At 33.2% G+C, this 24,139-nt stretch overlaps 1 protein-coding gene across 6 annotated transcripts in view; it reads right to left on the bottom strand.

Moving 5' to 3' along the window:
• Trappc8 (trafficking protein particle complex subunit 8) overlaps positions 1 to 24,139 on the bottom strand; it is a 90,114-nt gene that overhangs the window by 33,706 nt on the left and 32,269 nt on the right. For 5 of the 6 annotated variants that reach the window (XM_076836910.2, XM_076836911.2, XM_076836912.2 and 2 more), the window contains 7 exons: positions 17,852 to 17,983; positions 9,954 to 10,178; positions 8,906 to 9,014; positions 5,984 to 6,178; positions 5,461 to 5,591; positions 2,230 to 2,304; positions 1,606 to 1,732 (listed from right to left, as the gene is read on the bottom strand). In XM_076836910.2, coding sequence (XP_076693025.1) covers positions 1,606 to 1,732; positions 2,230 to 2,304; positions 5,461 to 5,591; positions 5,984 to 6,178; positions 8,906 to 9,014; positions 9,954 to 10,178; positions 17,852 to 17,983 — 994 coding nt within the window. Of the gene's footprint in view, positions 1 to 1,605; positions 1,733 to 2,229; positions 2,305 to 5,445; positions 5,592 to 5,983; positions 6,179 to 8,905; positions 9,015 to 9,953; positions 10,179 to 17,851; positions 17,984 to 24,139 lie in introns of those variants that run through there. The other variant, XM_076836915.2, reaches the window with a different exon arrangement.

Here is a 24,139-nt window from a genome sequence, read left to right as displayed (position 1 = left end):
GACCCTGTCTCTAAATAAAATATAAAATAGGTCTGGAGATGTGGCTCAGTGGTCCAGTACCCCAGTACCCATGAGTTTAATCCCCAGTACCAAAAAAAAAAAAATTATGAAAACTCAGTTTTTAAGAATCATAGTTAATTCATAATTTCCTCCTACTAATGCTGTACAATTACATATAAATTATATTAATGCCTATGTTTGGCCTTTAAATGAAACAATTAGCTATATTTTACTGACAACCATAACTCTGTGGTACTAGGTCAAGATGTCAGATTGCACCAGTGGGAAAAGAGCTTCAAAAAGTTCTTGCTGGGCAGAGTGGTGCATGCCTATAATTCCAGCAGCTTGGGAGGGTGAGGCAGGAGCCAGCCTTAGCAATGGTGAGGTGCTAAGCAACTCAGTGAGATCCTCTCTCTAAACAAAACATAAAAAAGGGATGGAGATGTGGCTCAGTGGTTGAGTGCCCCCGAATTCAATCCCTGGGAAGTCGCCCACCCCCGCGCCCCAAAAAGTTTTAACACCCACTTATCTTGCTTTAAGAATGTAATAAAACAGCAAAATTATTTACAAACAATTTGTCTGGTACTTGTCAAACAAGAAATATAAATATAGTATAAAAATGCAGTACACCTTGCTCAATTTTAGTGTTTTTTTTTTGTTTACAGCTTTTTAGTCATGAGTTCATTCCACTTATTTTCTAATTTTGTATTGAATTTATCATACGTATTAAGGCAACAGAAATATTCAACAGGAGGTTAAAAAGATCAAGTTTTCCAAATGTTCCAGAAGAACTTCCCAATATTTATATTTAAGTGACTCTTATTATGTTTTCATAATATCTTAAATAGGGCAATACTTAAATTCTGTAATGTTGCAGAAATAAAAACTTTTAAGTGCTAAATTCACATCTATCAATAACTAGTCACTTTAATTTGTTATAAGATAGATCCACTCAAATAAAGGGCTGGGATAGAGAATTTTATAGTGAACTCCCTTCCTAGCATATTTTCAACCTAAACTCATATAATCACATATCTGAATTATCAGGTAATATTAGATCCTGAAAGACTCCTGAATTTAAAAAAAAAAAAAGATAATAAAGTTTGTATATATTATAATATTCAAAAAATTGTAAAACATTCTATTATAGGACATCAAAAATATCAATTTAACACTAAAACCTCAGTTTTTATCAGGACAGAAAACAAAATTTCAAGGGTTTAATATTCAATGAAGTGAAAAACAATGGTTTTTAATTTGTTCAATGCTTTTTTAAAAGGATATATTCAAAAATAGAATACAATAAAGTGGTTTCTGTATTGGCAGCAGACATCTTAATAAATGGTTAGAATTTATTTGCTAAGAATTTACTACATTTGGATAATAACAAAAGAATTATCAAAAGAAAATAGAAGGGAAAAAAATTGTTTATTTTTTAAAGCTATGATAGAGGTTAAAATAAATTAGGTCATTCTTACATCTGCCTAAATGCTTTATCTAAAGGTACATTTGCCCTATTTAGAAAATACCTCATTTTCATCCATTTTATTCTATGGAATGATTTAGGTATTAGTTTCTAATTGTTTAGCAATGCTATAACTTTACCTGTATGACATCCAGGAAGAGCACCAATGCCATCTACTGTCATGGAGCCCTGAATAGTGCCAAGATTATAAACAACTCCCAATATATGCAGCTCCCCTATGTGATGGGGAAAGAGCTTTAGTCTTGCCTGTGGAGATATTTAAGTCACTCTTATTATGTTTTCATAATATCTTAAATAGTGCAATACCTAAATTCTGTAATGTTGCAGAAATAAAAACTCATGACCTAAAACTTTTCAAATATCAATTATTTCTTATTGAAAAGCAACTTTTTCAAAAGAAAATCTCTAAGTTCAACAATTATACAAGAGCGTCAATAATACTTTTAATAAAAATCTAAATATGCTGTTCAAATAAATATCATGTGAAATTACCACACTGAAACTAATAAGGAAGTGAAAACTTTTCACCAGGTTTCCTAGGAAATTAATCAAAGACCACTAGAAACCTACTTTCCCACCAATTTCTTCCTGAGTAATTTCAGTTTCCTGATCATCTAAATTTTAGTTCTTAAAAATACTAGGATATAAAATAATTTCATTGAGATACATTAAATTTATTTTTAAATGTATTCAGTTTACTCATTTAGCAAAGCAAAAAACAGAAAAATGATAAAAACAATTACCACTTTAGATTCTTCACTATTAATTAAGAATTCTGAAATAACTTCAGTTCCAATCATTTCAGGTTCACCTGTAATCTAAAAAATAAGTTATTTTTAAAAATATACATTCTAATAAAATATTATTAACACTTAATGAATTATTAACATTCCTATATACCAATACTAAGAAATAATAACTAATTAAAGTTATCATTACTAGATTCTTTGTAAGTGCGTGTAGTGCTGGGGATCAAACCCAGGTCCTCACACCTTCTAGGCAAGTGCTTTACCACTGTGCCACCATTTCCAGGTTCTTACTATTTCCTAAGCTTCATGAAAAGTGTTTATTTCCACCCCTAAAGTGGGGTCATGCTGTAGTGGGTACTTGATATGTACATTTCATTTTGTTCTACCAACTCAACTGAAGAAGATACAACCACCAAGAGGATAAAACCCTAAGAGAAAAAGTTGAACTCCTCATAGTTAATAATGGCCGCAATGGTATTTAATATTGCCGTAAGAACAAATCTCTCCATTTTTTGTCCAACCACATCTTTTTCCAAATTGGCCAATTATATTTAGAAAAGGAAGATTATACTTAGAATAGGCATGATGCAGAAAAGACATGTGGACAACAAGCGCAGTGGGAGAAAGGCAGACCTTCTTCCTCCAAACCACTGACATTAGTAAGAGAAAATATCTATGGTCAGATGGCAAAGCAGAGCTAATTAGCTCACACTGAAGGTAAATTTGATTCTCATAAACCTTATTTTACTTTTACCATCAAACTAATTATTTGACACAAAATATAAAAATTATGTCTCCCTAAATTCCAGTTCAGCATCTGCATCCATCACCAGAAGAAGCCCATTAAATAAATCTAGATTTTGGGATTTGTGGACCTTAGCTCTATGGCAAAACACATACTTAGCATATACAAAGTCCTGAGTTCAATCACTAGCAAACTACCCATCACCCCCACCCCCCAAAAAGAAATCTTATTTGAAATTTATAGGAAAAAGTGCAACTGTTTAAGAGTACTGTATATTTTAATATAACTTAATAAACTTCCTTTAAAATAAGAAATGCTAAACAGATTAATATATTTATAAAACTAATAGATCTTTCTTAAAACCTTTCCAAATTTCAATAGTTCATTCTCTCATAATCACAAAATAGCATCAATGAATTTAACCATTTAGCCATTTTAAATAATGTAATCTTTAGAAAAAAAAATCAAAATAGTTCAAGAACAAAAACAGTCTAAATAATTAAAATTCAAATTAAAAATCCAAATAGATATCTTTCTAGTTCTCCCTTCACAGATCAGAACCAAAATACTGGGATATCTCCCAGACTCAAAATATAAAACATATAGTCTGGGTTAAAGCATTTATTTTCTGGTGTAAGATTCTAGTGTTTTAGTGTTCCTTTCCTGCCTCAATCATGAAACCACATATATAGTTAGAGGAGCCACGAGATCAAAACCATCAGTAATGCTGAGTCCCTGCATGGAGGCCAGCTCTTCTGAAGTTCCTACACCTGTAAAGTACTTTGTGGGGATAAAAAATAAATGTCTATATGTTGAAAAAATATATCCACACACATACATATATGGGAGTGGGGGGAGTACAAAACAGTGAAAACTGTATAAAAGATAATAGTGAATAACCTAATAAATTATTAGCTAAAAAAATATATTTGGAAACAGGCCCAGGGGGTGCATGCCTATAAACACAGCTTACTAGAGAGGCTAAGGCAGAGGATCCAAAGTCAGCCTCAGATGACTTAGTGAGACTCTGTCTCAAAAGAAAAATAGAAAGAAAAAAAAAAATACACACACACACACATACACACACACACACACACACACACACACACCCCACACACACACACACGTCTAAGTTATTTGCTATAATCAGCTGATACCATTTGTTCAAATCATTCCTGCATTAAAAAGGCTCGGAAGGCTGAAACAGGAGGATTCTGAATTCAAAGCCAATCTCAGAAATGATGAAACACTAAAACTCTCAGTAAGACCCTGTCTCTAAATGAAATACAAAATAGGGCTAGGGATGTGACTCAGTAGCCGAGCGTCCCTGAGTCCAATCCTTAGTACAATATATACAAAAGGTTTATCATAGACACGAATAAAAAAGAAAAAGATAAATATATATATATATATGAAGCTTATTAAATGGACAATGCACAAAATAGGAAATACAAATAAGTGACTTCACTGGAAAGCAATGAAATGGATAATAAATTAGTAAGATGATATTTTTATCAGATCAACCAAGTTTTTTTTTGTAAATAATAATAATCAGAGCTGCAAAAATGAGACACCCAATGCCACATGCTGCAAATGAGAAGCTTGTTGGTATGACCTTTTGCAAAATTGAGAATTAAAATATTTATTTCCTAAAACTCTTATAACTTTGCACCTAGAAATCTTTTTTACAGAAATATTCTGAAGGCTAAGAAGTTACACACAAAAATATTCATCACAGGGGATAGGGGTGTAGTTCAGTGATAGCTTGCCTAGCATACAAGAGGTCCTGGGTTTAATCCCAGCACCCCATTAAAAAAAATAAAAAATAACCACTGAACTATTGTGATAATATACAAACAGAAACCTCCAAAACAACTACAATACAGGAGGATAGATACTATGAATCATCCATAGATGATGGATGATTCATAGGTATAGCTCTTCCCAGAGCTATTCTGAAGTTAAAATCTATCATTCTTACATGAGACTAAATATAAACAATGAATAGAATTGGTTTGTATATTTGAAATTTACAGTAAATGAATTTTTTCATACCCATGTTTAAATTTATAGTATAAAATTTTTTATACACATATTGAATAATTACGTAAAAATAAAATATTCAGATGTTTGAATATCAGAAAATGCATATTAAACAACATAGAATGAAAAAAGCAACACATAAGGAAATTCCAAATCCAAGCCAAAAAGATACAAATGGAAATGACTGAAATGACAGCAAAATGTTAAAAGTTGGTTATTTCTAAATATTAAGAATATACAGTTTTACTTTCATATCTTATGTAGTTCTATATTCTCAGTTTTCAACACTAACAAATACAAATTTTTTAAAACAAAGAAAAAATAAGCAAAAAAAGATTGCGTATAGCTCACAGAACAGAAGAAGCAGAAATATTATTATGGCATCTGTCAGACTCTAACTGAAATGTACTTATTACAAATACCTTTTAATAACTTACTAGTTCTTTAACTTCTTCATTATCCTTTCCACTGAAATCTTTAGGCTGAAACTTCCAAAGTAATGACAAATCAGTCAACAAAAGTGGAACCTTCAAAGGGTTTCTAAAAGCCACTTCCACTGTAATTGGTTCTATGAAAGAAAGACCTACATTAATAACTTTGATAAATTTCACCCCTCACTCTAAGCTTTAAAAACAGACCTTGCTTTCATTTCTGCCTAGACCGTCCTCTAGTTTATAAAGCTCCATTTATTCAGTTTTTAAATTACCTCTTCTAAAAGAGCTTTCCAATTTCTCTCTACTAAAGGATGTTATTTCCTCTTCTATATCCTAACATCACATTGCATATACCTATATTAGAGCCCTCACTGGTTTTATAAATGCAACTCAGTAAATTACTGGTTTTTAATTTATCTTTGCATCCTCAGCCTCTGGAAATGTATGGCATACAGCAAATTATCTTGAATCTGCTTTAAGTAAAACAAACAAACAAAAAACCAAAAATGAAATTGAAGCATATCACCTTCCACAACTGCAAGTGGAAATCTGGAGTTATCCGAATAACTGTTCAAACAATATTGTGTGGGATAGAAACCGGATGGAATTATTCCTTTGTTAACCACAGCCACAACTTGCTCTTCAAGTTCTCGCCACTGCTGAGAGGATTCAGAGTCATATTCTTGATCAAGACTTACATGAGTAGCTGCTTGCTTTTCACCTAAAAAAAAAAGAAAGAAAAAAGTCACCATTAAATATGTTCATGAAATGCAAATTAATGAAGTATATGTTTGTGAATGTCCTCAAACAAAATACAATTCAAATAAAAATCAGGGGTATCCAAATAAATATGTATGCATTCACTCTGGCCTATTTCTATTTCTCTAAGCAAATAAAATATTCTCTTATTAACTATAACTTAACTGGAACTTTGTTGACAACATTATTTTTCTCTTGACTCTGAAAGTATTTTCCTTATCTACCATGAACAATTTCTTTATGAAATATTTCAAACAATATAGAAAAGGAATGAAAAATAATGTAGCAAATACTTACATTCTGAAATATAACAAATGTCAACTTTTGTCACATTATCCTGATTTTTTTTTTATAAAATGAACATTGAAGATATAGCTGATGTCCTCTCTGTAGTCCCCCCAAATCCAATTATTCTTCCTCACTCCCACTGACATAACTTCTTCCCAGAGCTATTCTGAAGTTAAAATCTATTATTCTCACATGAGACTAAATATAAACAATAAATAGTATTGGTTTGCATATTTGAAATTTACAGTAAATGAATTTTTATACCCAAATTTATAAATTTTTTCATACACATATTGACATTTATAAATAAATTTTTCATATCCACATTGAAACATATACAATTAGTTCACTCTTGTCCTGAAGCATAAATCCATTATGTAAAAATACTGATTTGTTCTCTGCTATTAGGAATTTTAGTTTCACTTTTTTGCTATTAAAAACAATAACGCCAAGCTTCTTCTAAGCAAAAAAAAAAAAAAAAACAATCTGTGAGGTGAATAGAGAGCCTACAGAATGGGACCAAATTTTTACAACTTGCACATCTGAGCACTAGCCTCTAGGGTATATAAAGAACTCAAAATGCTAAACACCAAAAAAAACCAAAACAAAACAACAAAAAAAACACAATCAATAAATGGGCCAAGGAACTGAACAGACACTTCTCAGAATACGATATACAATCAATCAATAAATATATGAAAACATGTTCAACATCTCTAGGAATTAGAGAAATGCAAATCAAAACCAAGATTTCAGCTCATTCCAGTCAGAATAGCAGCTATTATAAAGACAAACAACAATAAGTGTTAGCAAGGATGTGGGGGAAAAGACACACACATATATTGATGGTGGGACTGCAAAATGGTGCAGACAATCTGGAAAGCAGTATGGAGATTCCTTGGAAAACTTGGAATGGAATCACCATTTGAACCAGCTATCCCACTCTTTGGTCTATACCCAAAGGACTTAAAAACAGCACACTACAGGGACACAGTCACATGAATGTTTATTGCAGCACAATTCACAATAGCTAAACTGTGGAACTAACCCAGATACTCTTTAGTAGATGAATGGATAAAAAAAAAAAAGTGGTATATATACACAATGAAATATTACTCAGCAATAAAAGAGAATAAAATCATGGCATTTGCAGTTGGAGAATATAATGCTGAGCAAAGTTAGCCAGTCCCCAAAACCAAATGCTGAATGTTTTCTCTGATACAAGGAGGCTGATTCATAGTGGGGTTGGGAGGGGGAGCATGGGAGGATTAGATGAACTCTAGGTAGAGCAAAGGGGAGGGGTAGAAAAGAGGGTGGAATGAGATGGATATCATTACCTTAAGTACACGTATGAAGACACGAATGGTGTGAATATAGTTTGTATACAACCAGAGATATGAAAAATTGTGCTCTATATGTGTAATAACAAATTGTAATGCATTCTGCTGTCATATATAACAAATTAAAATAAAAAATAAAAACAATAAAGCCAGGCACAGTAGCACAAACCTATAATCCCAGTGACTTGGGAGGCTGAGGCAGGAGGCTTGCAAGTTCAATGCTAGTCTCAGCAACTTAGTGAGGTTCTAAGCAATTTAGCAAGACCTTGTCTCAAAATTAAAAATAAAAAGGCCTGGGGATGTAGCTCAGTAGTAAAGCACTACTAAGATCAATCCCTAGTACAAAAAAAAAAATTTTAAAAAGTGGCTATAAACACAATAAATATTTTTTAGGAACACTAAATTAGATTTCAAGGAGAAACATTAAGCTCAATATAAGAATATTTAGGATTACAAAGTTTAAGTCAATGTACATCAAGAACCTTAATAGTAAGGTTTACTATTACTATTACAAAGTTTATGTCAATGTACAGCAAGAACCTTAATAGTAACGTTTTATACTTTTGGTCTAGGAGTGCCACTCCAAGGCTCAATCCTAGGAAATAATGTAATCCTATATGTTTTTTAAAGTCTTAGACAAGAACTGTTACATACTTCTGTGTACATTTGAAATTTTTCACAATGAACAGTTAAACAAGTTTTATACAAAGATGCTCATCACAACACAATTTTATATAAGCAAAAAGATGGAAATAATCTATATAACTAGACAATGTTAAAGTACATTAAATCTTTATATACACTGAATGAAATATCTCACACCAAAAATGCTTACCAAGATTATATAACTTATATAACATAAGTACTTTCCATGTGAGAGAAGTTGTTGTAATTATAATTTTTTTATTGTTTTTAGTTTTTAAAGTTAAAAAATAACTGATAAAGTTGTATGAAGTTATTTATTTTAAAATATTCAACTACATAACATTTTTTTAAATTAAAAAAGGAAACTTTAGAAAAATATCCATTAGGTAACTTAGACCAAATAAAATTTTACTAACCATCTGCTGGTCGTCTGTCATGGCCAAAGAAAACCCGTGTTGCTGAACTGTTAATATACGGTAAAGGAAGTTGTGGTAAAGGACCATCTGGTGATAGCTGACTTACATTCTGGGAGAAATATAAAATAAGGCAAAAAGAATAGTTTTTAAGAAAACTATACTTTCTTCACATATGTTTCATTTTTTAATGTGTTAGATATTAAAAACATGTAAGCAAAATATTAAGACATAATTACTAGTTTTAATGTTAGAGTCAGACATTTTATAACTGAGAATAACTTCAAATATCACTTATTCTGCCTTCAAAGATCTTCCTAAGGTTACTTAGCTAGCTAGTTCCCTTTTGATATTACACTTTCAAATGCTATTTTGGTATGTATTTTACTTCTTATGACTCATTTTAGCATTCTATCTGCCAAAATTCCAATATAAATGATTTCAAATTAATAAAGTCTAACAGAGTAGTCGTTTTATATCAGATAAATAAAATAATTATTTACAGGCCTTAGGGGGGGAAATTACAACTTCCTATTCCTCTATAAAATAATGCTTTATATGTTCTATGCTCTTGCCTCAGTGAAATATTTTTTTGTTCCTATTAATTTTTCTAGGTTATGCCATAATAGCTTGTTTACTTCTCACAGATCCATACCTCCTCATCTTTCATAAGGAAACGAAAGTAATATGTGTATTTTCAAAGGATTTTAAGAGAATCCACTATTGTAAAATTGATTGTGGTTCTATAAAAACAGGATGAAGAAACAAACAGTCAAGAAGGCTTGTGGCATCTTTTCTTTTTAAATATTTCAAGAATAGTCACAAATCGAATGTTTATAGAAATATAAAATTCTCTCTTAAAATCTCTGAAAGGGACACTGAACTGATGTCTGAATAAGAAACCTAGCCTGCCATAACTTTATTAAGATGGATAATTATATATACTCTAACAAGACCATTTTATTATACTTCTAGAAGACAGCTGAATGTGCTTTTTTGCTGAAAACAACTTCAATATAATTTTAATGTCTATTCCTGAAACAGAATTTACCTTGTAAACATAAAGATATTCTCTAAGGAAGGCCCCTTGTTGAGCAGCAGATTGTTTACTCTCATTGATTAAAATATGCCTGAAAGCAGACACAGCATTGTCCAGTTGCCTAAGTGTATAGGACTGGCGCCCAATAGTGAAGTTAATGTGATCCTCTGCAAGAGACCAGCCTTTTCCTTTGTAAACTTGCATGGCTTGACAATAGCAGCGTAAAGCATGCTTCTTCTGTAAGAAAACAAAGAAAACAAAGTACAATCCATATTTGTCTTGGACTGGATAAAATAAATCTCTCACACACATGTATACAAAATTAAGTAAGTGGTTCTTTCTCTAATAGAGAATAGGATGTTAGAGAAAATAAAACTAGTATTTATGATAACCTCTTCAAAATTATATAATCACATATAGAATATAAAGATTCCTCAGTCATCCGAAGGGTGTGTGAGAGGGTATGTTTATGGTGCAGAGGTGTAGGGATGAAGAAAGAGAAAGGAAGACCAGTCTGACCTCTACTCACTACTTCTCTGAGCGCCACCTTAAAAGGTCAACTTTAGGGTTGGGGATATAGCTCAATTGGGCCTTGCATGCACAAGGCCCTAGGTTCAATCCCCAGCACCACACAAAAAAAAAAAAAAAAAAAGGTAAACTTTAAAAGAAAATGCTCAGTTCTCAATTTTGCTTTATTTATTTCAAATTCTTTCTGGAAGGCAGGGCCTATATAAACTAACAGTTTTCAACATCTAAGATGGGTAGATTTTGTTAGTATTATGATGAAAATCAGTACTCATAGTGTACTATATTTTCAAAGAACTTTCTTTTCTATCAACTGAAAAAATGCTAAACTTTCCCCCCTTGGCTAAACCAAAAATATGCATTTAATTTATGTGGGCCATGTCACATAGAGATTTACATGAAATATAAGTAAACCTTACTTTTTTATATTAAAATTCACATATCAGCCCTGACATGCTGATCCTCACCAGCCTGCCAACCATAACTCACTGGCCAGTGCCCTGACAACCATGAGGTAGTGCACTATACCTTTCAAATAGTGGACTAGGACAGCAGCACAGTGAATACTGCCTAGGCATGACATGGCAGGGTTTTCTGGCAGCATCAGATGACAGCACAGGTTCCTATTCAAGGTGGTCTCTACAAGAATTAATGTGTACAACCTGTTGTTCAGCACACTTACTGCAATACTGAGAACAGCAAGGAATTAAAACCGACTATATGCTACACAAGAAATGTGCTCAGAACGGAAATAGTGCAGAATGCCAAAATCTGTAAGGATTACAGTAAAACTGCAACATTTATGGCAATAAATGTCACCATACACACAAGAGAGGTACATATCACCACATTCTTACAGGAGTACAATAGTATGCTTCATAGAAAAGATAATAAAAAAATCAGGAGGTGAAAATTTGCATTAACCACACATACTACAGAGAACTTTTAGAAAGCACTGGACACAATGGTGCACACCTATAATCACAGACACTTGGAAGTCTGAGGCAGGATGATAGCAAATTCAAGGACACCCTCAGCAACTTATCGAGACCCCCCGCAGTAACTTAATGAGAGCTGGGGATGTGTCTCAGTAGTAAAGCACCCTTGGGTTCTATCCTCAATTCCTGAAAAAAGAAAAAGCAAGCAAGCTTGAAAAGCAGGTAGAGTACAGCAGTCCTTTTAACAGAAAATCAGAAAAGACTTGCCATATCTTTACATAAAAATAAAATCTCAAAGAAAAAAACCCAAGTTTCATAAGTGATAATGGAGAGCTTTTCTCTAGATCTGGCTCTGGACTCATCAGGTACCAACCACCCTGCCATCATGACCCAGTGAATGAATAAAGTGGCCACTTTGAAAAGATGCTTCAGCAAAAGAATCTTGTGATTTTAGAAAAAGGAAAGAGGATTACAAAGCTGAAGGCTGGTTTTCAATATCAGGAATCTCAGATGAAAATCAAAATTAAGGGGTGGGGTGGGGGTGTGAACAACTCTAAAGAACCTTTCAACCAGAACCACCATCTTTCAGTAACTCACCAAAAGGATAAACACAAAAAGAAAGAGTTACCTGAAATACATTCTCTAGGCCTTTTAGAAAACATGGACTTATTTCTTTGGACACATACATATGAATCTACAAGAAAGGTGATATTGTTCAGTGACAAGTCCTCTGAAATGGAAATGAGGAAAATTATCCCATTCACAATATCCTCAAAAAAAAAAAAAAAAAAAAACTTGGGAATCAACTTAACAAAAGAGGTGAAAGATCTATACAATGAAAACTATAGAACCCTAAAGAGAGAAATAGAAGAAGATCTTAGAAGATGGAAAGATATACCTTGCTCATGGATAGGCAGAATTAATATTATTAAAATGGCCATATTACCAAAAGCACTCTACAGATTTAACGTGATTACAATCAAAATCCCAACAGCATTCCTCACAGAAATAGAAAAAGCAATTATGAAATTCATCTGGAATAAGAGACCCAAAATAGCTAAAGCAATTCTAAGCAGGAAGAGTGAAACAGGTGGTATCACTATTCCAGATCTTAAACTATACTACAGAGCAATAGTAACAAAAACAGCAAGGTACTGGCACCTAAATAGGCTGGTAGACCAATGGTACAGAATAGAGGACACAGAGACCAATCCACAAAATTACAACTACCTTATATTAGACAAAGGTGCTAAAAGCATGCATTGGAGAAAGGATAGCATCTTCATCAAATGGTGCTGGGAGAACTGAAAATCCATATGCAACAAAATGAAATTGAATCCCTATCTCTCACCATGCACAAAAGTTAATTCAAAATGAATCAAGGAACTAGGAATCAAATCAGAGACTCTGCGTCTAATAGAAGAAAAAGTATGCCCCAATCTCTATCACGTGGCGTTAGGCGCCAAGTTCCTTAATAAGACACCTATGGCACAAGAATTAAAACCAAGAATCAACAAATGGGATAAATTCAAACTAAAAAGTTTTTTCTCAGCAAGAGAAATAATATGTGAAGTAAATAGGGAGCCTACATCCTGGGAACAAATTTTTACTCCTCACACATCAGATAGAGCTCTAATCTCTAGGATATACAAAGAACTCAAAAAGTTAAACAACAAAAAAACAAATAACCCAATCAACAAATGGGCCAAGGACCTGAACAGACACTTCTCAGAAGAGGATACACAATTAATCAACAAATACACAAAAAAATGCTCACCATCACTAGCAATCAGAGAAATGCAAATTAAAACTACTCTAAGTAAGTAAGAATGGCAGCCATTATGAAGTCAAACAACAAGTGCTGGTGAGGATGGGGGGAAAAGGTACACTCATACATTGCTGGTGTGACTGCAAATTGGTGCAGCCAATTTGAAAAGCAGTATGGAGATTCCTTGGAAAACTGGGAATGGAACCACCATTTGACCCAGCTATTCCTCTTCTCGGACTATACTCAAAAGACCTAAAAACGGCATATTACAGGGACACAGCCACATCAATGTTTATAGCAGCACAATTCACAATAGCTAGACTGTGGGGCCAACCTAGAGGCCCTTCAATGGATGAATGGATTAAAAAAATGTGGCGTTTATGCACAATGGAATATTACTCAGCACTAAAAAGTAACAAGATCATGGCATTTGCAGGGAAATGGATGGCATTAGAGCAGATTATGCTAAGTGAAGTTAGCCAATCCCCATAGGTGTGTGCCACTGCATCTGGCTCACAGCACACTCTTATATTTACTGCTTTCCAAAACTGGAATTATAAACTTTGTACTAATTATAGTCAGAGATGTCTTTGTGGGCTTTTTAAGAAATACTGACTGGATTGTTAATGAAATCAAAGCCAAATCACATGCCACCTGATAGCATTCAAAATAGTGTCTCTTTTGTGACATTTCCATAAAGATACCCACTTGAAATGAATCTAATGAAAAAAAAAAAAATACCAGGAAAACCTAATTTGATGGACATGCTACAAAATTGGCCTATGATCTTCAAAAGTGACAAGTTCATGAAGTTAAGGAATTCTTTGAGTAAAAAAGGACAAAAGATCCTATATCTTTTAGTAAAGGATACTTGTGGTACAATGATCAAAACATGAATGGGGGGGCTAGGGCTGTAGCTCAGCGGTAGAGCGTTTGCCTAGCATGAGTGGGGCACTGGGTTTGATCCTCAGCACCACATAAAAATAAATAAAGATATTGTGTTCATCTAAACTAAAAAACATATTTTTAAAAAACCATAAATGGGGTCTGAGGATTAGATAGGAGCACCGTATCATTGCCAATTTCTTGATTTGGTGCAGATAAACAATTTCTGAACTGAACTTGCAATTTTTTTCTAAGTTCGAAATTGTTTCAAACTAATTTTTAAATAATATTTCTTGGGAGAAAAAACAAGCTAATCTGTATGAGCATTTGGTAAAGCAACACAATTGTAAACACTGATATAGAAAACAACTGAAAATGCCTAAGTGCATTTTCAAGTGCATTTTTTAAGATTTCTTGGAAAAGTAGCTAAAAAGATTTAAAATTTTTAAATAAAGATTTAAAATCTGGAGCTGGGGTTGTGGTAGAGAGCCCGCCTAGCATGCAGGAGACACTGGGCTCAATCCTTAACACTATATAAACGTAAAATAAAGATACTGTGTCCACCTAAAATTTAAGAATAAATATTTAAAAAAAAAAAGATTTAAAATCTGTCTTTATTTTTTTGGTAGGAGGCAGGGAATTTACTGGGGATTGAACTCAGGGGAACTCAACCACTGAGCCATATCCCCAGCCCTATTTTGCATTTTATTTAGAGACAGGGTTTCACTGAGTTCCTTAGCACCTCACTTTTGCTGAGGCTGGCTTTGAACTCACGATCCTCCTGCCTCAGCCTTGCAAGCCACTGGGATTACAGGTGTGTGCCACAGCACCGGTCTTAAAATCTATCTTTTAAAGTAAAAACAGAAAGTAAAATAGTCCAGGTTATACTTAAAAATCATATCCACCTTCCTCAGCACTTTCCTAAACATTTTTCACTGACTAAATTTTCATAATGCCAGTTCTCTTTTTTATTTTAAACACCCGGACTTGCTAATACTCAGAATAAACAGTCCTTGAACAAGACAAAGAATTCAGGAAGAACACTGAAGCGGAAACAGGACTAAGAGAAATGGCATTACTAGGTAATCTCTTCTCTCCACCTCACTTATGCCTACCTACACACCCTGGGTTTTCAGCGGAAATATGAAAAAGTTAGTGTTTCTCAGAAATAAGATGGTCTTAGTCAAAATTATGTAATCCATGTGCTCTGTCTTCTAACTTCAATAGAGCACATATTGGCTAATCCAGCAGATCCTTATTCCTAGTCATACTCTCAGGTTCCACAGACTGTCTTTGAAAGAGTTTTTCTGGGTTTGGAGTATACAGTGTGGCATAAAACAACAAACCCAGACAACTTGGAATCATCAACTCCACAGGGTAAGGTAACTACAGTTAGATATTATAAAGTCACATAGCAAAATATCTCAACCTACACAAATGCAGCATTTTAACTTGCTAGGCATTTCCTAGAAGCAACAAACCCTATAATTTGAGAAGATAAAAACAAGCAACTGTTTAGAGTTCCAATGACACTACCATTCTCACAAATAAAAATATTCACAAAAGTGGACACATACATAGAAAAAGACATATTTTTTCCTAAACAAAGATTACATGCTTAATATTATTAATTCATCATTTTTAAAATACAAAACTTTCAAAGACAAACAGTAGAATGTGTTTCAGAAGCATTTTCACTTACTACGTGTTTCAGAGGCATTTTCACTTACTATAGAAGTAGGGTCATGAAAAATAAGTTTGTTTTTAATGTTTTTTCCCCACTTTAGAGTCTGAGAAATTCTAATTGATAAAGTATATCAATTATTATAAAATTAATTTTATGCAAACATTTTAAAGGTTTTTTATTTAAATACAATAAGTTCACATATTTCCTACTTTTTCACAGGCTCCAAAAATAGAGGAGGAACCCAATATAAAAATGTTGTTTATTGCTGGGCGTGGTAGCACATGCCTGTAATCCCAGCACCTCAGGAGGCTGAGGCAGGAGCAATGTAAGTTCAAAGCCAACCTCAGCAATTCAGCAAGGGCCTAAGCAACTCAGTGAGATCGGTCTCTAAATAAATATAAAAAAGGGCTGATGTGCTAGAATGATGGCTCAATGGTAGAGCACTCGCATAGCAGGTGCAAGGACCTGGGTATGATCCTCGGTACCACATAAAAATAAATAAATAAAATAAAGGTATTGTATCCAACTACAACTAAAAAAATAAATATTTTTTAAAAAGGGGGGATGAGGATGTGATTCAGTGGTTAAGTATCTCTGGTTCAATCCCTAGTACAAAAAAAAAAAAAAAAAGTTGCTTACTAAAAATTAGAAGAATTTGCCAAGTTTTTTGTGTACACCTGTAGTTCCAGCACCTTGGGAGGCTGAGGAGGGATGATTCCAATTTCAAGACCAGCCTCCACAACATAGTGAGAGTCTCAGCAACTTAGTAAGACCATATTAAAATAAAAAGGACTAAGTATATAGGTCAGTGGTGAAGTAACCTGGTCCAATCCCTAGTACAAAGTAAAAAAAAAAAAAAAGAGAGAGAAAACTTTCACATAAAATTGAGAGGAATTTTTAAATATCTTTCTTCGCACCTTTTCTAAATAAAGGTGTGTGTGTGTGTGTGTGTATATATATATATATATATTTATTTTAATTGTACATTGACATAATTTTATTTGTTTATTTTTATGTGATGCTGAGGATTCAACTCAGGGCCTCATATATGCTAGGCAAGTACTCTACCACTGAGCCACAATCCCAGCCCTCTTTGTACCTTTGAAATAACATTTACAGCACTGGCAAGTTTTGTTAGCAAAGACTTATAAAAATGTTAAGTATGTTCATTAAAACATATTAAGACTGAGAATGTAACTCAGTGGTAGAGCACTTACCTAACACATGTGAGTCCCTGAATGCAATCCCCAGTACCACCAAAAACTTACAGTATTAACTAAATTTTTAAAAATCCTATTCCCCTCTCCTAGATGGAAAACTCCTTAAAAGGCAACACCATGTTGATTTTATGGGTATATGTTCAATTTCTGGTTCCTGTAATATAGAGATTATTATTCAATACGCATCTCTATTTATACTTACAGTAAACCATTATCTCAATGCTGCTCACCCTCCAGCAAAGCTCGCTCCAACTAGGGATATAGAAATCTCTCAGTATAAATAAAGATCCCTCCAATTCAAATGCTTTGAGAGACAAGAAACAGAACTCTACACATTAGAAATTTAGTCAATAACCATTAAAAGCATTCTCAAATACAAGAGAAGACCAGACGTTCAAGTAGGGAACATTCAGCCCTTCTTGAATGCACAGTGTATCTGGCCCTTAACATATACAATTTCATTTAGCCTCATTAAAAATTTGGGTAAAATTGCAAAATTTTATAAATAAAATAACAGGTTCAGAGAAGATAAGCAACTTGGCCAAAGTCAAACTGTGAACAGAATAAGATCTAAGCCCATATTTGTCTAAATCCGAACCCATACTTTTTTTTTTTTTAAGTTGTAGATGGACATGATATCTTTATTTATTTATTTGTTTATTTTTTATGTGGTGCTGAGGATCGAACCCAGGCCTCACACCTTCGAGGCAAGTGTTCTACCCTGAACTGTAGGTCCAGCCCCAAATGCTATACTTTTACCAACAGAATAATTCAGAACAAAGTTTTATTTCAGCTTTTACGATTAATTTCAATCATAAAAAATTGACAAATGACATGTTTTAAAATAAATAAATAGAACCTTTTCATTTTAAAGAAAATACACTCACCTGTCCTGCTTTACTAAACCGATGGCCTGCCAATATCATATGAAATGCATATTTTCTAACCATGGGACTCTTCATGTTTATAAAGCAATGTGCTGCCTGTTCCAAAAGAAGTGCACTTCGAAGATCAGAATCCTATTGAATGTTTAGAAGAAACAATGGTTAGTTTCACAAAATTAAAAGATAACTGGTTAAAAAACAAGCATTTACGCTCTTAGCAAATGGCATATTCAAAGCTTAACTTAAGAATATATGAGGACAGAGATAAAGGGGCAAATCAATTTTGTTTGTTTTCTTCCAAAAAGCACAAATTTCACTTAAAAAGCCAAAACCCAAAACTTTCACCATGAATTATTTTGCTTTGCGTAAGCAGATGCCTGATAATAATATGTACCATGTAATAAATCTCTGAAGAACTGTAATCTCTTCCCAAATGCCCCCCAAAAAAGGGGCAGAAACTGGGAATTTAATACAGCTATACTGGTTAAATATAAAGTAAAATAACAAAAGCATAGAAAAAATGGACTTAGACCACTCTAATTTCTTCCAGAAATTAGTCTGTGACTTCTAATGGCATATTTCTATCAACCCAAGATAAAAAAAGATACAAATGAATGTGCACAGATTACAAAATATCTTATCTACTATTTTATTCTCTGTAGTTTTCTTGTATTTAAAGGAATCCTCAATTTTTGCTATAATTTGAGAGGGTTAAATGACTGCTTTTCATTAAAAAGTCATGAAGATCTCCAAATAGTCTCTCTTCACCTACCAATCATACATTAGCAAATAGTACAACTCAAATCAGTTTCTGCTTCAACTGACCCTTACAAACACAATGACTACAAAAACTGCACACTATATTAACATAATCACTATATAAAAACAACCTTTTAAATAAGTCATCACTTTATAAAGAACTGAGAAAGTGCTGAAGGTTGCTGATTCAGTATCAACAACATTTTCACCGAAACTTTCTCTAGGTTTTCAGCTATTCTCAAGCTGAACTTACCATGCCCTTCCATGTGTTCTGCTGCCATTATTTTCCCCAGGGAAAGTTGAAAACAGAAAACATTGACTTTAAATGCAATAATTTAAACAAATTATAGTTACATCAAAAAGTGTTCACAGACCATTATTATAAACTAGCTCTGTAGCAATCCTAAAATATTAGAGTTTAAACACATTTGAGGAATCCACCTAGATTGTATTCAATAACTGGCAGCTATTATTACTTCAAACCCCTCATCAAAAAAACTAAACAATCAGATGATTTCTCTAAGAAATTAATATCCAATCTATTAAGTAGAAAAATCAGGAATTGATTCTTAATCAGGAATGATTCTTAACAAAAAATTTGCATCAGAATGACTTCGGGTATCTTGGGAATAAATTTTATTTTAAGGAAAATCATTACTTTAAAAGAATTATTAAAATATATTTTTTCAAAGATTTTTTTTTGGGGGAGGGGGGTGAGGGTGGTACTGGGGATTTAACCCAGTGGCAGTTAACCTCTGAGCCATATGCCCAGTGCTTGTATTTATTTATTTATCTATCTGTTCATTTATTTTTATTTTGAGACAGGGTCTCACTAAGTTGCTTAAGGCCTCACTAAGTTGCTTAAGGCCTCACTAAGTTGCTGAGGCTGGCCTCAAACTTGTGATCCTCCTGCCTCAGTCTCCCAAGTAGCTGGGATTACAGGCGTGCACCACCATGCCCAGCTAAAGAATGTTTAAAGAAAACAATGAACGTCTTTCTTTCCCATCCCATGCTTTATCTCATTTGCCAGAGATAACAACTATTCATAGCTTTAGTGTGTGTGTATCTTTCTCCATATATGTATATGTACATGTATATGCCTAATACATATATTTTTTAAAACTACACATTTTTAATACATATTTGGGTTCATTCACTTAATATCATGGACATCTTTCCAAAACATCTACATCTCTCATGTCTTTTAAATCTACACTGTATTCTATTATATAAATGTGCCATAATTTAATATAGCCCCAATTATTATTTCATAATTAATAAGTATCTTTATAAAAACATTTTGATTAATTATTCAAACATTTTTACTAGTTCGATTTCTGGAAGTAGAACCACTAAGTTAATGAAAGCCATGCATATATTTCAAATTTGGACCAATGCAGTCAAACTGCTACCAAAAAAAGTGTACCATTATATACTCTCATCAACAAGAGTTCACATTTTCACTTCACTAAGTCAAAAACTCTTTCTAAAAATTTTTGTCCAATAAAAGAAAAATGACACCTCTGCTCCTATATATGTATTCCTGTAATAGTAAGGCTATTAATCATTTTATACATTTAGGGAGCCTTGGCATTGCCTGTTAATATCTTTTTGTAAATGGATTTTCATATTTGTCACAGCCCTTTGGATACTTAGTCAATTTTAGTCTTTTAGCATACATTTTACAAATATTATTTCCCAGTTTTAACATGAAAGAGTTTACTCTTTTGTAGTAAAGTACACTATTTCTGCTTTTATAGTTTCAAGATATTGCATCAAACTAAGAAAGGATATTATCACTACCAGATTTTTAAAAATGTTCTCTTAGTATTTTCTTCAAGATAAATAACATGTGTGTGTGTTGTGTATCTTCTATATTACACTGGTTTCTTTTTTATATGTTATCATATAAAAAACAAATAGGAATCCAACCAAAATAGCTTGTCTGATGTCACAATACCATTTATAAATAACCTAGCTTTCTCCACTGATTGTTTTTTTTTTTTTAAGAGAGAGAGAGAGAGAATTTTAATATTTATTTTCTAGTTTTCAGCAGACACAACATCTTTGTTTGTATGTGGTGCTGAGGATCGAACCCGGGCCGCACGCATGCCAGGCGATCGTTACCGCTTGAGCCACATCCCCAGCCCTCTCCACTAATTTTTAAATGATATCTTAAATCATATGCAGTATGAAATTCCAATCCTATACCATTAATGTGTCTATTCCTATCAAATATAAACAGTTTTAACTTCTGTAGCCTCATTAATACATTCTAATATCTAGAAGATGTAATTCCCTCTAATTAACATTTTTATTTCAGAACTTTGTTTAGGTTTCAACAGTTTCACAGTTTTTCTTTAAGTTCTATATGTTTATTCTTAACATATGAATATGTGCACAGAAAGCATAAATATATATACCTATTTTTAATTTCCTATAAAGCCTCATTAAACTGCAAAAGTAGGACAGACAAGAATCCTGTTCATTATAAATACATAAAGAATATGCCCTCAGTTTCCGTGATGGTTTTTAGACGATTCTAATATATAATCCAGTTGAGAACTAGCAATAATAAACCCAAGAATTCTCAAATTTAACACTCAAAAACTAACCAATTCAAGAGAGACCTGCAAGTTCATATCAGATATTAATTTAGCTGAAACAAAATTTTGACTCCAACATGCAACAGACTATTGACTGAGAAAGAATCAGTTTGCAATGCTGAATACCCTACTTTCATATCTCACTTTAGCTCTAGTCTTCATTAGCTTCTCTTACAGTGACACCCAAAATAGTAAAAACATTGTTCTGAAAAGATAAAATGGGCCTAAAAAAAGTCTGTCGTTGATATTGATGGATAAGAAATCAAAGGACTTTTACAAAGGATGATTTTATCTAGAAAGTGAAGGCTTTGAATGAATTGAAAAATAAAGTTTTTAAATAGTTCATATCTGTAAGACTAGCATATGTGCAATATGAGGAACTAAGAAAAAGAAACCTGTGATATCATTTTGGCAAGAATTTCAGCGTAGGAAAATTTTGCCACAGTCAAGAGATAATTTTAACAAAATCTGAAAAGGCAACGGTAACTTAAAATATGAGGATATGTATTGAAAAAAAATCTGAAGCATAGACTTTATTATAATTGGAATGTATCCCCCATCTCCTTAAGTTCACATGTTGAAAATTTAATACTTGCTACAATAGTGATATGATGTGGAACCTAATAAATGGTCATCCAGCCACAAGAGGTCTTATAAATGAATTAATGTCATTATCACAGGTATGGGTGACTGGGAAATTAGATTCGTCATGAAAGTGAATTCAGCCCTCTCTTTTCCTCTTGCTCCCAAACTCCCTTGCCTTTCTGCTTTTCACCTTGGGATGAGGCAGCAGGAAGACTCTCACCAGGTACCAGTGCCACGAACTTCCCTTTTTCCAGAACCATAAGCCAAATAAATTCATACTGTTTATAAATTACCTAGTCTATGGTATTATTATAGCAAACTTTAAAAGAGACTAAAAAAAAGACCTCAATAAATATTTCCATAAAACCAGTTGAGGGCTAAGGCTGTGGCTCAGTAGTAGAGCGCTCACCTAGCACGTGCGAGGGCGCTGGGGTTCAATCCTCAGCACCACATAAAAATAAAAACAAATAAAAAATAAAGGTATTGTGTCCAACTACAACTAAAAAATATATTTAAAAAAGTTGATAAAGGCATCTGTTGCAGCTACTGCATAGAATCAAATTTCAAACAAATAATGGATCTAATATTTTAAGATTTTTTTTTCTTCACATAATTGTGAAGTTACTAGGGAAGGTACTATCAGCTGATCAATTTCCAACAGGAACAGTTGCTTCCAAGATGAAAAAAAACTTATTTAAAAAAAACTTCTGCCAGGCATGGTGGCACATGCCTGTAATCCCATGTCTCCTGGCACTGAGACAGGAGAATCACTAGTTCAAAGCCAACCTCAGCAATGGTGAGGTGCTAAGCAACTCAGTGAGACCCAGTCTCTAAATAAAATACAAAATAGGGCTGGGAATGTGACTCAGTGGCCAAGCACCCCTGAGTTCAATCCTCGGCACCCCCCCAAAAAAACTTCCATTACTATGTCTAAAACTGATTTATCATATTTAAATGTAGTTCAGAATATATAGTTTAGCAGTAAGCACTTCCCTGGCACGTGTGAAGCCTTGGGTTCAATCCCCCAGTGCCACACACACATAAAAAAGTAAGATATTTAAATGTAGTGACACATAAAAAGAATTATAAGACCAGATTAGTGTTCAACATAAAAACACTTAAGTAAGAATGTCTCAAAATACCAAATTTAGATATATTATGCTACATAGTGGTAAACGTGATATTTTTTTCCCCCATTAGACTAGGCTGTGCACTGCCATTCTGAGAATCCCAAAGCATAAAACAATAATCTGTCCATAAATTTGCAGTTCTAAAAAAATCAACTCAAAGCACAACTTTTTCACCCAGTGTTATAGCTGTCAATTGGTACTGGCAAAAATTTAGGGAACGCAATTCAATTATATCAACAGTATATGATTATATTCTCTATTCTTGAGACAAGTATGTTTTTCATGTTAATAAAAAATTTCTAGTTAATAATTTCTAGTTAATAAAATACACACAGATAGCAAAGTGTGCCATTACATAAATTACTAGTTAAGATTTAATATTAATTTTATACACATTATGCCTAGTAATCTTTATTTTTGTCACAAAAAAATATGAGAACTATAGCAGAACAAGCCACTGTAAATCACAACTTCTGGCAAAATTCAAAGTACCTGCTCCCACCCACTACCCTACAGCAGTAAATGACAGTGATACATTTTCTAGACTTTCATGACAAAATAAATCAAATGGACTTGAGAAAGAAAATTGAAAACAAGAGTTGAAAAGAACAACAGAAAATAACAAGGCTAAAATGCAAGCAGAAGAATTTACTCTAAAGAAATTTTATTTAGCAGGGCACAGTGGAGCACGCCTATAATCCCAGTGGCTCAAGAGACTTAGGAGAATCATGAGTTCAAAGCCAGCTTCAGCAATGGAGAGGCACTAATAAGCAACTCAGTAAGACACTGTCTCTAAATAAAATACAAAAAAGGACTGGGGGCATGGCTCAGTGGTCAAGTAACCCTGAATTCAAGCCCCGGTACCAAAAAAAAGAAATTTTATTCACATATGCAGGTAGAAAGGTAATTAAAAACATTTAAGCAAAAAAAAAAAAAATTCTATTCAAGCTCCTGGACCATTAATTTTTATATTCACTGATATCTCTAGTGTGAAAAACACAGCAACACATTCAAACCCCTCTTCTTAGAAAGAACTTACTAATTCAGGTCAACAAACATTTGTAGAGTACCATGTGTCAAGACAAGTGTTAGTTACCAGGGATAAAAATATAGAGGGAAGACCAATTCCTTGCAGTCAAGCAGCTAACATCTTAGATATAACTTCCAATATAATACAACAGAACAAGTCAAGATTTATAGCACTATGTGAG

Source organism: Callospermophilus lateralis, chromosome 17, assembly GCF_048772815.1.
Source record: "Callospermophilus lateralis isolate mCalLat2 chromosome 17, mCalLat2.hap1, whole genome shotgun sequence".
Taxonomy (NCBI): Eukaryota; Metazoa; Chordata; class Mammalia; order Rodentia; family Sciuridae; genus Callospermophilus; species Callospermophilus lateralis.
The sequence above is the reverse complement of the archived record's forward strand: the minus strand, read 5'-3'. Positions and strand labels throughout refer to the sequence as shown.